Source organism: Dipodomys ordii, unplaced genomic scaffold (assembly GCF_000151885.1).
Source record: "Dipodomys ordii isolate 6190 unplaced genomic scaffold, Dord_2.0 Scaffold11, whole genome shotgun sequence".
Lineage (NCBI taxonomy): Eukaryota > Metazoa > Chordata > Mammalia > Rodentia > Heteromyidae > Dipodomys > Dipodomys ordii.
The window spans coordinates 12094362-12108161 of record NW_012267227.1 but is presented as its reverse complement, the minus strand read 5'-3'; the positions used below and the strand labels follow the sequence as shown (position 1 = coordinate 12108161).

The 13800-nt window shown below is 40.1% G+C and overlaps 1 protein-coding gene across 1 annotated transcript in view; it reads left to right on the top strand.

The window, feature by feature from the left end:
- Nucleotides 1-1707: 1707 nt before the first annotated feature.
- The window catches only part of Fgf7 (fibroblast growth factor 7), a 53431-nt gene continuing 41338 nt past the window's right edge, over nucleotides 1708-13800 (top strand). The window contains exons 1-2 of the mRNA XM_013010279.1: nucleotides 1708-1889; nucleotides 2493-3046. Coding sequence (XP_012865733.1) covers nucleotides 2761-3046 — 286 coding nt within the window. The 5' untranslated portion in view covers nucleotides 1708-1889; nucleotides 2493-2760. The remainder of the gene's footprint in view (nucleotides 1890-2492; nucleotides 3047-13800) is intronic.

The window sequence follows — 13800 nt, the reverse complement described above, 5'->3', positions numbered from 1 at the left end:
AGTCTGTCCCTAAAAGCACAGAACATAGTTGAAGTTCAGTTGAATGGATTTCTTTTGTCTATTTGGTCTGCATGCACCACCTAGTGGTAAAACAGTGTATTTTAAATGCAGGGCGGGGGGGGGAGTAGAGGGGGGGAAGAAGGGGAGAAGAGGAGAGGAGAGAGAAGAGGGAGAAAGAATGTGTGATATAACATGGAAACAAAACTTTATATACATATTCTTAAATATTGAATTAGATCTAAATATCTAATAAGGCTCTCAAACATCATTTATATGCCCGCATAGGAAGCAAATGTGAAAAATTCATTTGAAAAGGAAAAGAGCTTTCTCTTACTTATATAAGCTATGAGTCCAATGATTCTAGCCCTAAATTAATATTTAATATTGAAACAATGTCCTGATTGAGGCAAACAACCAAGGTATTTAATTTTCATTTTATTTATTTATTTTTTGTTGATCGTGGGGCTTGAACTCTGGGCCTGGGTATTGTCCCTGAGCTCTTCAGCTCCAGGTGAGCACTCTGCTACTTGAGCTACAGTGTCTGGTGGTTAATTGGAGATAAGAGCCTCACAGACTTTCCTGCCTGGGCTGGCTTTGAACAGTGATCCTCGGATCTTAGCCTCCTGAGTAACTAGGATTATAGGTGTGAGCCACTGATCCCTGGCTTATGTTTAGTTTTTAATAGTGGTAGTTTTTTTTTGCAGGGGGGGGGAGAAGGATGTGGTCCCAGGGCTTGAACTCAGGGCCTTGTTGCTGTCCCAGAACTCCCCCCCCCCCGCCACTTGAGTAATACCCCCACTTTTGGCTTTTTGGTGGCTAACTGGAGATAAGAGTCTCACAGTTTCCTGTCCAGGCTGGCTTCAAACCAGGATCCTCAAATCTCAGCCTCCTAAATAGCTAGGATTACAAACTAAAAACCCTATACTGTACGAGCTGTAGTATAAAGTTATAGGGCACAGGATTTGGAGGTTACAAAGAAGCATTAATTTTATGAATCTAGCAGCACTGAAACTCAGAATGTAAAGTGACTTGCTCAAGGTCATTCTGGTTATGAGCAGCCCAATTCTAGTTAAAAATAAAAAAAAAAAGAACAGAGAAAAGGGCTTTTTCACTTTGACACTAAGAAGGCAAAAAAAAAAAAATCTTCCCCATACATTAACGGTCAGCTGTCTCTGTGAAAAGGTATATTCTCAACTCTCTCATGTACTTCTTTAAGATACTGAGATGTGAGTTAATACGTATTGGTAGTTTTGTTCTAACATTCTGAGCACAAAGGAGTTAAGTGAAGAACCATGTATCACCGAGCTGGAAAAGAGTTTCTAACTGTGAAACCCCCAGTTTTATATATATGTTCAAGGAAATGTTTTCACTGTCCATGCAGCTGCTGTGCTGTGAAGATCGAACGATTCCCTTTCTTCTTTAACTGCTTCAGAATCAGAGATCTGTTTTCACAAAGCAGATACCCACTTGTAGATTTCAACATAAACCATGACCATAGCTCCCTCTCATGACCAGTGAATATTCTACAGGCATCTTTTTATTCTCCCTGTTGTACTCGACTAACAGCTCACTGGTTAAGTTTTAATTGCTTCCAATGAGGTCAGCAAAGGTATTTATCGAAAAGCCCTGAATAAAAGGGCTCCACACACACACACACGCACACACACACACATGCACACGCACACACGCGCACACACACACAGGCATACACGCGCTCTCACACACAGAGAAAAATCCTCTTGCCTCTTGATTTATGGAAACAATTATGATTCTGCTGGAGTATTTCTCAGCTGAGAAATAGTTTGTAGCTACAGCAGAGAGGCTCCAGTTGCACAGGGCAGACAGCAGACATGGAATTCTTGAGTATCCAGCTGTTATAAACAGAACAAGTAAGTTACTGTTATTTGTCTTTAAAACAATGCTGAATTTTTTAAAAAAAGTTTTCTCTCTTTCTCTGGTTATAGTAATGGGGAAGGGGGGGGTAAGTAAAGTTACTAGAGTTCTGAGCCATGTAAATGTCTAGAGTAGTTCTGTTAAGAACTTATGTAAAGATAAAGTTGATATTCTCCAGAGCAATGTTGACATTTAACTTGAAAAACAACAACAACAAAACGTGAGCAGTTCAGGAGAGGACAACTGATTAACCACAAATGTAAAAGTGGAAAAGAAAGTAATGTAGGGAAAGTATTTATACTTTGTTAATAAAGGTTGTAGATCTGATTAAAATCAATAGCTCTACATGCAGAATGTCTCTTACAAAACTGCAAATGGAATAAATGGTTCCATCAGAATCTGGTTTGTCTACTGATGTATATCTTGGATAAACTTACATCTAGAGTGGAAAGATGCTGACATTCTCTGTAAAAGCTGTACCTTCAGAGTAAAAACTGCACTCTATGTCATAATGCTGTGTGTCCAGGAAATTTAAACATACATTTTTTAATCTTCCTTTTTCTTCCCTTTCCCCATTCTTAACTTCTCAGTGCAAACAGAAGTCAAATAGAGATCAGCATTGCAGCAACTGGCCTTACTACAACATGTTTTTATAAGGATATATGAACAGAAAATTACTTGAGGAGGAATCCGACATTGCCATCAGAAACTAAGAGGATAAGGGTTAATAGTCTGAGAAGAGCAACTACTCTTTTAAATCAATCTACGGCTTGCAGAGTGGAAAAGGTCAATGACCTAGGAGTAAGCATCAACTCAAGATTTAATTTTCATTATGTTATTCATGAACACCCGGAGCACTACACTATAATGCACAAATGGGTACTGACATGGATCCTGCCAACTTTGCTCTACAGATCATGCTTCCACATTATCTGTCTAGTGGGCACTATAGCTTTAGCTTGCAATGACATGACTCCAGAGCAAATGGCTACAAACGTGAACTGTTCCAGCCCCGAGCGACATACAAGAAGTTATGATTACATGGAAGGAGGGGATATAAGAGTGAGAAGACTTTTCTGTCGAACACAGTGGTATCTGAGGATTGATAAACGGGGCAAAGTGAAAGGAACCCAAGAGATGAAGAACAATTACAGTAAGTAATGTGTTTTATTTAAGGCACTGCTTTAATCCTGAGAAATCTGTGAAGGGATCCAGGTGGCAGGCTTTTGAAGTTTCCTTTTTCATCAAAAGTACTAAATACAACTATCACCTTCTAATTTTGCTACACTGGGACTGTCAGACTATGCTCCTAAAAATATCTCTTGGAACAGGACAAATCTGCTAATATTATAGTTGGAACTGATCACCCAGACCAACTGCAATATATGCTCCATGTCCTAAGCTCAAAATACACTTAAGCCAAATGTAAGTGATATTCACACAAAAATGTATACTTTTTTTCCTCCCCAGCCAAAATCACTTAGGGGTTCTCATAGAGTTCTCAGTCAATTCTCATCCAAACTACGAGTAATCACTAGTTTGAGAAATAAGAATTGATTATTTATTTAATGTGTCCTTTGAAAGAATAATTCCAGGATGCCTAATATTTCATCTGCATTAAAAATATATGTCTTCAGTCATGGGCAGTTATAAAAGAATGGGGGAGGGGGGATCTGTGGCCACTACCCATCCATAGCATAATGTGCCTGTAGAAGATTGCTTAACTACCTAGCGAGGCAGAAAATCACGTTTCTAACATTTTCTTTAAATCTTCTATGCCATCTAAGTCTTTCAAGTTGATTTAAGAGAGGCGTAAGTGTGAGGAAACAAGAATCACTTGGAAGATTTGATTCTCAATTGAAAACTATGCCTTCCCCCAAGCACCAGCTGTTTTTATCACATTAAAATACCAGGACTTGGTTTTTCACTTAATGGTTATGATTAATAACCAATGTCCACAGTGTTAAAGTTAATGGCGTAAAGTATATACTTCAGCATTTACTTTAAAATCCCTATGTGAAAATAAACTTGGTTTCTATCAGTAGTATTTAGACAATGTTAATTGTTGCACATTTTGTAAAATGTGTTAGTGTTGGGCTGGTGGTGCAACCCTTGCCCTGTACAGCACCAGACCTATGGTAATTACTTGAAACTTTGGTTGCCTGCTCATGCTTTTTGGCTTGTATACTAATTAATCAATGTATAAGAATTTAGCGGGGGGGCAGGGGGAGTTAGGTTTCTAATATGAAATGGAGACTATTTAACCATAATCAAATACACAATACTAGGCCCATTTGATAAATTGTACTGCCTTATCATTATTGCTATTTATAGAGGTATCATGTTAATTCTAGAACATTGCTCTGATTAGACTAGTTTAACTAAGGAAATGGCTACTTAGAGAGAAGTTTTAGTTGATAGCCATTTCTATGTGATCAACAGTTTGGTGTAGCATCAGTTTATTAAAAAAAAGAAAAGTCAATGAGATTTATCATGGATGATGAAATCTGGTAGAAAGGCTAGAAACCTAGTGGAATTTATGACATACACGTCCAATCTCTGTGAATGATGGGGGACAACTTCTCAGTTTTCTTAATCTTTAATCTATAAAATATAGGATATTTTTCCAACATGCCTTCTAATTATTACAGTCTATTGTACTATAGACCACAGAATATAAGTATGAAGAAATCTTAGAACCTATTAGATAGATGCTGCTTATAATGAATGAAAGTGAATAGGAGCTCAGTAAGACGTTCTGTCAGCATTTCAAATTGTGGTAGTAAGGTTGTTACACTTAAACTGTAGAAATCTATATTTCCACTAATTTTGGAGGTGGTTTTGCAAAATAATAAGCCACTAAAAGATGTAAAAGTTAGTAAAAATCTGTGATTTGAGATAAAAGCATTTCCAATTAGAATGCACTAGAATATACAAGGTTTATTTTGTGTTAAAATTGCTTAAAACTATGAGACTAAGGTATTTGTAAACATACACAAAGTGCCAGAATTGTTCTGTAGGTTGAAACACAATATGGGTATCCATAAAGCCAATCTGGTAAACATTTCTCCTCTAGTAAGAAAGGAAAGAGAAAGGGATCCTATACATTATACATTAGGATGTCACAATACTAATGTACTAAAATATGACAGTATATAAATAATCACCACTATCAAGCTTTATTAAAGTCTCTGTAGATGGGTATACTTTCTTGTTAGGTCAATTCTCATAGAAGGGGAGGCCTTCACAAGAATCCTTCAAACAATTGCTAAAACTGTTGCCAAGTTGAATTGCTATCTTACAGCAAAAGGAGTGAGCAAGGTTTCTCCAAAGTTAAAAAAAAAAAAAAGAGGGGCTAAGGCACCTTTGTTCTACAGGAAAGCCTAAGTTGCATAAAAAAAAATACTTCAGTGAAGAATATTTGGAGAATAACCAGGAGGAGAAAATTTTGATAATCATTTCTTCTCACCTAAGAAGCAGCCTTACTCATTTTAAGAATGAACGCCCCAGGTAAACAAGCAAACAGATCTGTGTTGATGTATTAGGAAAATCAGGCACAAATAAAGTAGTTAGCAGAATTTGTTAAAATAATCAAAGAAGATGAGAAACTTGAAATTACAATTAGCTTTTTTGAATTTAATTAGGTAATTCCATTGTGATAATTCCATACATACATCAATATTACTTTGAACAAGTTTACTCGCTCTATAAACTTCCCCTTCTTCTCTCTTGCTCCCCTTAAATTTTAAATATTGATGATTGTTTTACCAGTGTCAGTAAATGAATGAATGAAATGAATAAAAAATTGTTCCCCGCCCCCAGTATCATTAAAATGGAAGTTAAGGTAGTTAGATCGCCTACAGAATGCAGCAAAATTTAGAAACTCATAGGGTCTCATACTTGGGGAACTCATTGTTTTCAATGTTGTGATGCCTTAGAATTTTAAACAGGTTGTGCTTTGGAGATCTTGTAAGGTTGGTATGGATTTTGATGTCTTAGATGTCACAGTTTTCTCTGAAAAGTGAAATGTCAGCTAGGTAAAAATAATTGTTCTGGACTGCCACAGAAAAGTTGCTGTCCATTCTCACATATTTTCTCTGAATGACAGGGAAAATGACTTACGGGTGTTAATGGATTTGGATGCCAGGAGCAGCCCCGCTCCCCAGAGTCTTGGGCATGCTAGTCTAGTACTCTACCACCTTACTACTGAGCCAAATACCTATCCCCTAGGAATGTGGTTGATAAGATAATGATAAAACTTGATTGGCATTGGCAAGGAGAGTTGAAATATCTGGGTGTGTAGAACCTTGCTTCCAGAAGGAGATGGGCTGAGGTAGAGGACATGGAGGAAGAGAAGGGAAGGAGTGGGGTGGTGGGTGGATGTAGTCAGTCATTCCTCATGTCTTTAGGCAAACTGAAAAACTGTTTAAGTCACGCTGGACTATGAAGAGTCAGGGTATCACATTCATTTCAGGTTTACCTGAATGATTGGAATGAATAAATTACATTAAGAAATTACATAATTTTTTTTTTTTTTTTTGGTTGTGGGGCTTGAACTCTGGGCCTGGGCGCTGTCCCTCAGCTCTTCAGCTTAAGGCAAAAGTGCTTTACAACTTGAGCCAAAGTGCCACTTTTGCTTTTCTGGTGGTTAATTGGAGATAAGTCTCCAAGGACTTCCCTTGCCTAGGCTTTGAACTGCAATCCTCAGGCCTCAGCCTCCTGAGTAGATAGGATTACAGGTGTAAGCCACTGGCGCCTGGCAATGATTTTTTTTGTTTGTTTGCCAGTCGTGGGGCCTGAACTCTAGGGCTACACGCTGTCCCTCAGCTCTTCAGCTCAAGGCTAACACCCTACCACGTGAGCCACAGCACCACTTGCGGCTTTTTCTGCTTATGTGGTGCTGAGGAATAAAACCCAGGGCCCCATGCATGCATGGCAAGCGCTCTACCACTGAGCCACCTTCCCATCCCCCGGCAATGATCTTTATCTGTAGACATGTAACAAGAACTAATGATGTAGATGGGGGGGATTCCAGGAGAAGCCAAAGACTGGAAAAGAGAGAGGCCAAAAGACTGGACTGTATATTTCTTTCTTTCTTTTTTCTTTTTTTGTCAGTCATGGGTGCTTGAACTCTGGGTCTGGGGCCTGTCCCTGAGCTTTTCAGCTCAAGGCCAGGGTTCTACCTCTTGAGTCACAGGGCCACTTCTGGTTTCCTGATGGTTAATTGGAGATAAGAGTCTCATGGACTTTCCTGCCCGGGCTGGCTTTGAACGGTGATCAGATCTCAGCCTCCTGAGTAGCTAGGATTACAGGTGTGAGCCACCAGTGCCGGGCCTTATGGTGCATTTCTAAATGATGAAGTTGGAATCTGATCTCAGCTAACAACAAGGAGAATAAAATCAGGAATAAACACTCAGGTTGTCTGTAGGAGAACACAGATAACATCATAAAGGGACTGGAAATGAATGGTCAATAAATACTCCGACTTCTGTTGTCAGAACTCTCCCCTTGGAGACAAGGCCAGAGGGTGAGTTTAGATGGTTCCTGGCCCAAGCAGACCATCAGCAGACAGGGGCAATCACTCCACACCTGACAAAAATAACACTGCTGTCTAAGCTTGGAATTGAAGTGCTGAGTGAGGGATGGCAGCAGTGTGCTAGGTACCCAACAACCGTCTCTGTGAGCCCAGTTCTTCAAGATCTTGCTTTTGGTATTCAATTACTAAAAAGTTGTGTTGTCCCCAACAATAGTATTATTTATTCCTGTTGAGAGGAAATTCTATATTGTTACAAGCCATGGATGTGACTGTATTGTTAGTTCCAAAGCAAGAAAAGGGTTAGCCATTCTGAAAATTGGCCAATGATTTGGCAATACTCTCTTTTGGACTGTAAGACTGAGATGGGATATGGCCTAACAATTGGCAAAAAGCAAATAAACACAGTGATGTTGGATCTGACTATGGCCATGAAACCTTCAGAGACTCAACTGTCAACAATTCTTGGGATTGGCTCCTGCTCAACAGTATTCTCTTCTACTCGCCATAAAATGTGCATATCATCTTGGAATACAGAGAAGGTAAATTTACTTCTGTTCTAAACAGTTCTTCACAAGTTGCCTAAAAGAATAATAACTCATATTGTCAGAACAAAAACAATATAAACGTAACTCCTGCCTTTAAAAAAGAAATATACCTAATGGAGTTCTATGGAACACATATATGAAACCAAATCCTAGAAATCATTGACAAAGTAGAATCCTATAGGATTACATCAATTACATCAATTACCTTAATAACTTTTCAAAGCCTTACATGAATGATAAAGGATGGTTAAATTTCGAGGAAGCAGATTTAGAAACAGCTCTTCTTTGAGAACTCTAACATTTTTTTATTTAAGAAATTTTTTTTGCTGGGGGGCTGGGAAGGTGGCTCAGTGGTAGAGTGCTCGCCTCACATGCATGAGGCCCTAGGTTCGATTCCTCAGTACCACATAAGCAGAGAAAAGCCGGAAGTGGCACTGTGGCTCAAGTGGTAGGGTGCTAGCCTGAGTTGAAGAGCTGAGGGACAGCACCGAGGCCCAGAGTTCAGCCCCCATGACCAAAAAAAAAAATTGCCGGTTCTGGGGTTTGAACTTGGCCTAGCATTGTCCTTGAGCTGCTTTTGCTTAAGGTTAGCTCTCTACCACTTGAGCCACAGAGCCACTTCTGGCTTTTTCTGTTTATAGGATGCTGAGGAATTGAACTCATGGCCTCATGCATGCAAGGCAAGCACTACCACTGAGCCACCTTCCCCACCCAAGAACTCTAATATTAAGGACTATTTTCATTTTATATTATTTTTCTTTTTTGGCTATGACAAGTGCCTCACACTTGTTCAATGTAAATAGCTCCATTTATTGCCATAAGTGCATCTCTTGTCACCACTTTGTAAATGTTCATATGAACAGACCATTTCTATATCAATCTAGAGCATCTGGTGATTTACTTTTCCTTTGCCACAGCTGTATGATAACTCTTTATAGAATCAGGGCATTCCAAGACTCAAAGGAAAAGAAGCCAGCTTGAGATATATAAAAGGAGCCATCTTTTCTATTTCTTAACCTTGTCTAAACACTGCAATCAGCTAGGGACCTTTAAAAAAGTATTGGTGCCAAGTCCCATCTACAAAGATCATTAAATTGGTCTGGGGTGCAGTCTCGGCATGGAGACTTTTAAAAGCTCCCTGGATAATTACGATACACTGCCAAGGCTGAGAACCATCGGGGTGAGGGGATTGCATTAGACTGTGAAGGAAACTGTAGCTCAATTACATCACAATCTCATGAAGACAGGGAGGACCCAGGATTCCGTATTTGGTAAACTTCTCCAGTGATTCTAATGTGCAGATAAGGTTGCAGAGCACTGCTTAAGGGGAACAAAAATTGTAATTCAGCCTACATCTCCTGGGAGAGAAATAGCCTTGATCAGACATGAACCTGTAAGTTATATATTAAAGGAGTTCCTCTAAGTCCATTTGACCTCCCTGGACAAATCTCAGTGGCTTTCCACATTTGGTCAACTGGCCTAGAATGGCATGTAATGACAACTTTGTATCCTGCTTTAAATAAAACAAGCTAAGGAGTCTGCTTTAGTGAGTAACAGAGCTGCAGGGGAGAACAGATCCTGTGCCACAGACTTGAATTTCAAGTAGTGCTGAAGGAGGGGACCTGGGGTACAGACAGCGTTTTAGTGCCAGTTTATTTGGCACTAAGCATACGACTTGATTATGAACTTAGATACCTCCAAATTAGGCTCTTACCTCTCAAAGCCCTTCCACCCAGTTCAAAAGCAAAGATTTAAAGAGATGGTATTGAACCTAACAAAACCCAGTGAGGAGAGAAGATTGTAAGATTGGGTTGATGCATAGCATGAAGGTGCAGCTTTATTTTCTTTTGTATCACATAATTTTTGATGGTGGCACCAGCTCCCTAATATTGTTATTGGACTGTAGTATTTTTCTCTATCTTAAATTTCACATATGGCACATAGAAGAAAGGGCAGGAACTGTGCATACATACATAATATGGAGAAAGAAAATTAATTGAAAGTGAGCTTATTTATCAGAATTATTCTGAAACTCAGTTTATTTTTATGATGAATGTACAAGAGAAGTGGGGTACATTTCAACATCCTTAAACACTGTTTTCATGTTCTATTGTAGTTTTTCCCATTTTATCTTTTTTTCTATTTGGATTTCAGATGTAATTGTAGATAATGTTGAAAAGTTTACTTGAGACCAAATTCAGAATCAACTCAGCCTGCATATTTTTCTTAGGGCAGTATTTCCAAACTGTTTTGTAAAACACTGGTGTCCCTTGAGATATTAATGGTGTTTCCTGAAGCACAGTTTCTGTGGCTAGCTGACTGGAAAATATTAGGTTAAGTAATGTTGAGCCAATCTTTTACAGCAGAATTTCTATGGATCCATAGGGCACAAGTGTGAATTGTAACTATATGGGTAGCCAAGCTTACACGACAATGGAACCCACCCCTGGCCCTCTGTAAAGCCCCATTCTTGGAATTTTGTTAAACTGCAACCTCGCAGTGATTGTCTTGGAAACCGTCTTTGGTATAGTCAAGAACCAAAGCAAGCGACCACTTAGTTGCTCGATCACTGGAGGCTATACAGTTGACCCTAAACCAAGACCAGTTCTTTTTTTTTGGGTCCGGTCATGGGGCCTGAACTCTGGGCCTGGGCGCTGTCCTTCAGCTCTTCAGCTCAAGGCTAGTGCTCTACCACTTGAGCCACAGCACCACTTCCGGCTGTTTTCATATGTGGTGCTGAGGAATCGAACCCAGGGCTTCATGCATGCAAGGCAAGCACTCTACCACTGAGCCACCTTCCCAGCCCCCAAGAGCAGTTCTATTGAAGTTAGGAGCTCAGATAGCAATGTGGAATTCTGGGCAAGGATGCTGGGCTGGGATCCAGAGATGTGCAGTGGGATTTCAGCCTAATTTAAAGTTCTGAGTTATGAGCAGCTTTATAGGACCACTCTCCTTATATGAAATGGTACTCAACTACTAAACTTGGGTAACCTAAAAACTCCAAGAGCACTTCCCATATGGTAATCTAAAAAGGTTTTGGGAGTCCAAGATGACTAAAAAATTCTTACCATGTATACCCCAAACAGTAAACTATTTTTCCTTATTATTATTATTATTTTTGTTGGTCATGGGGCTTGAACTCTGGGCCTGGGCGCTGTCCCTCAGCTTTTCAGCTCAGGGCGAGAGCTCTACCACTTGAGCCACAGCTCAATTTTCTGAAAGAAAATTCTGTATTTGAGATTTTCTTAAGAGACAGCAAGTAATGTTCTCTCCTGTGCTCCAGATAGTGCACCATCTGCACAGAGTATCTCTGCTATCTACATTCTTTTTTTTGGGGGTGGTGTCAGTCATGGGGCTTGAACTCTGGGCATGGGAGGTGTCCCTGTGCTCTTCAGCTCAAGGAGAGTGCTCAATGGCTTTAGCTACAGTGCCACTTCCGGTTTTTTAGTGGTTTATTGGAGATAAAACTCTCATGGACCTTCCTGCCCAGGCTGGCTTTGAAGTGTGATCTTCAGATCTCAGCCTCCTAAGTAGTTAGGATTACAGGGGTGAGCCACCGGCACCCAGCTTTGCTGTCTACATTCTTTCTGTGTGCATTGGGTACTACCAATGGAATGCCAATTTTGAAGATGAGCACCGTATCTTACTCTCCTCCCAGTGGAACAGCTGTGCCCAATGTAAGAGCTGAAAGAAGGCAAAAAGGTTTATAACCACTAAATATACTTCCCCTTTAATTTGTTACATATCTAAAATCAGTGAAGGAGGAAAATGTAAGAAATGTACTGCTTAATTTTGATGGGAATTTAGTGTGGATAAAAACTAAAAGCTGGGCTGGGAGGTTGGCTCAGTGGTAGATTGCTTGCCTTGCATGCATGAGGCCCTGGGTTCGATTCCTCAGCACCACATAAACAAAAAGCCAGAAGTGGCGCTGTGGCTCAAGAGGTGGAGCACTAGCCTTGAGCTGAAGAGCTGAGGGACAGCGCCCAGGCCCAGAGTTCAGGCCCCACAACTGACCAAAAAAAAAACCAAAAAACCTAAAAGCTTTGCTGAAATAGAAGAAAAACACATCTTAGAGAATAAGATCACAGGCGTGAGCCACCAATGCCTAGCCAAAAAGGTGTCTTATGGGAGGAGTGGACAATATAGGTGCTCGGGTGATACAACGGAAAAGTGAAAAGATGGGCCTGGAGAGGTGGGCCCCTCCTCACCAGCCTCGTCTCACCTTGATGTCAACTAATGTCAGGAGAGCAAAAATAATACCTAGAAAAAACAATTCACAGTTGATAGTGACTTAAGAAATATCTGTATTGAAAGAAGAGAGAGAAAAAGGTTTTAAGAAGTAAATGTATTATATGAAAAGGAAATATTCAGGGGTCTGTATATTTTTAGATAGGGAATCTGTCTGCTAATCAGACTGATTCTGGACGTGCTTTGAGGGTTGAAGGGTTTACGTATACAACAGACACACACACACACACACACACACACACACACACACAGAGGGAGAGAAGAGAGGAAAGGGAGAGAGAAAAAAGAGAGGGGAGAAATGGAGAGGGGAAGAGGGGATTGGAAATGGAAAGCTGAAAGTTGGTGAATCTGTTTTTTTGGTTGTTGTTCATTGTGGGACTTGAACTCTGGGCCTGGGAGCTGGCCCTAAGCTTTTTCACTTAAGGCTAGCACCCTACTACTTTGAGCCACAGTGTCACTTCTGGTTTTCTTGTGGTTTATTGAAGAGTCTCATGGACTTTCCTGCCCAGGCTGGCTTTGAACTGAGATCTGAGGATCTGAACTTCCTAAGTAGCTAAGATTATAGGGGTGAGCCACCATTGGCTTGGCTGTCCATTCTTTCTTTAGTACCAGTGGCCTGATAGTCTTAGGAGGCTTTTGGTGTCCTACAGTTTCTCTAGTTGTACTTCTGGTCATAGGTCTGGTTGGTTTGCTTACTGGGGCAGGTGTTACAGGGAAGTCACCTGAAGACAGTAGACAGTGTCTTCTTTTGTTTGCATATGAATAATGAACACATCATATAAAACTTTGAAAGAATGATGGTGCTTTACCTCCCCTCAACCTGCATTCTTTTGTTAAATTCAATGAACAGCAAGATACCTCTCTTTGCTATCCTGAGGTTATACAGGTTCACAGCTCATATTTTTCAGACGGTTAACTGTTTAGTTGAAGGGTAGGGGATAACTATAAGTTAGGGGCCAAGTTTAGAGGACATGAAAGATAAAGAACAGATACACTATCCTTGAAGGAACTACTTTTTATAAAAGCTTGTTGTGAAGGTATGAGGTTGGGAAGTGGAAAGTGATTGAACAAATTTCCAAATATCAATGTTGAGTTTACCAAAGTAATCCTTACCTTTTCTGTATTTCAAAAATTAGGAAAACTTTTTGCTTTTAATCAGTTTTCACACTGTGCAATTGATATATGGATTAAACATGTAACTCCCTCCAATTGAAGGCTATTTCTCTAAGAAAAACACATTGAGGATTTTGTCCCTACTAATCCTTGATGTGGTAAAGGTAACAGTGACTACTGATAAATAAATAATAGCTTGCAGAAGTTTCATATGATTAATTCAAGTTCAACTAATTGGATCGACATAGACTGCTTTTTTCTTCCCTGAAAAACTTCATGGTTTTTCTCTTTAAAAATATTTGATCAGGGGCTGGGAAGGTGGCTCAGTGGTAGAGCGCTTGCCTTGCATGCCTGAGGCCCTGGGTTCGATTCCTCAGTACCACATATGAAAACAGCCGGAAGTGGTGCTGTGGCTCAAGTGGTAGAGCGCTAGTCTTGAGCTGAAGAGCTGAGGGACAGCGCCCA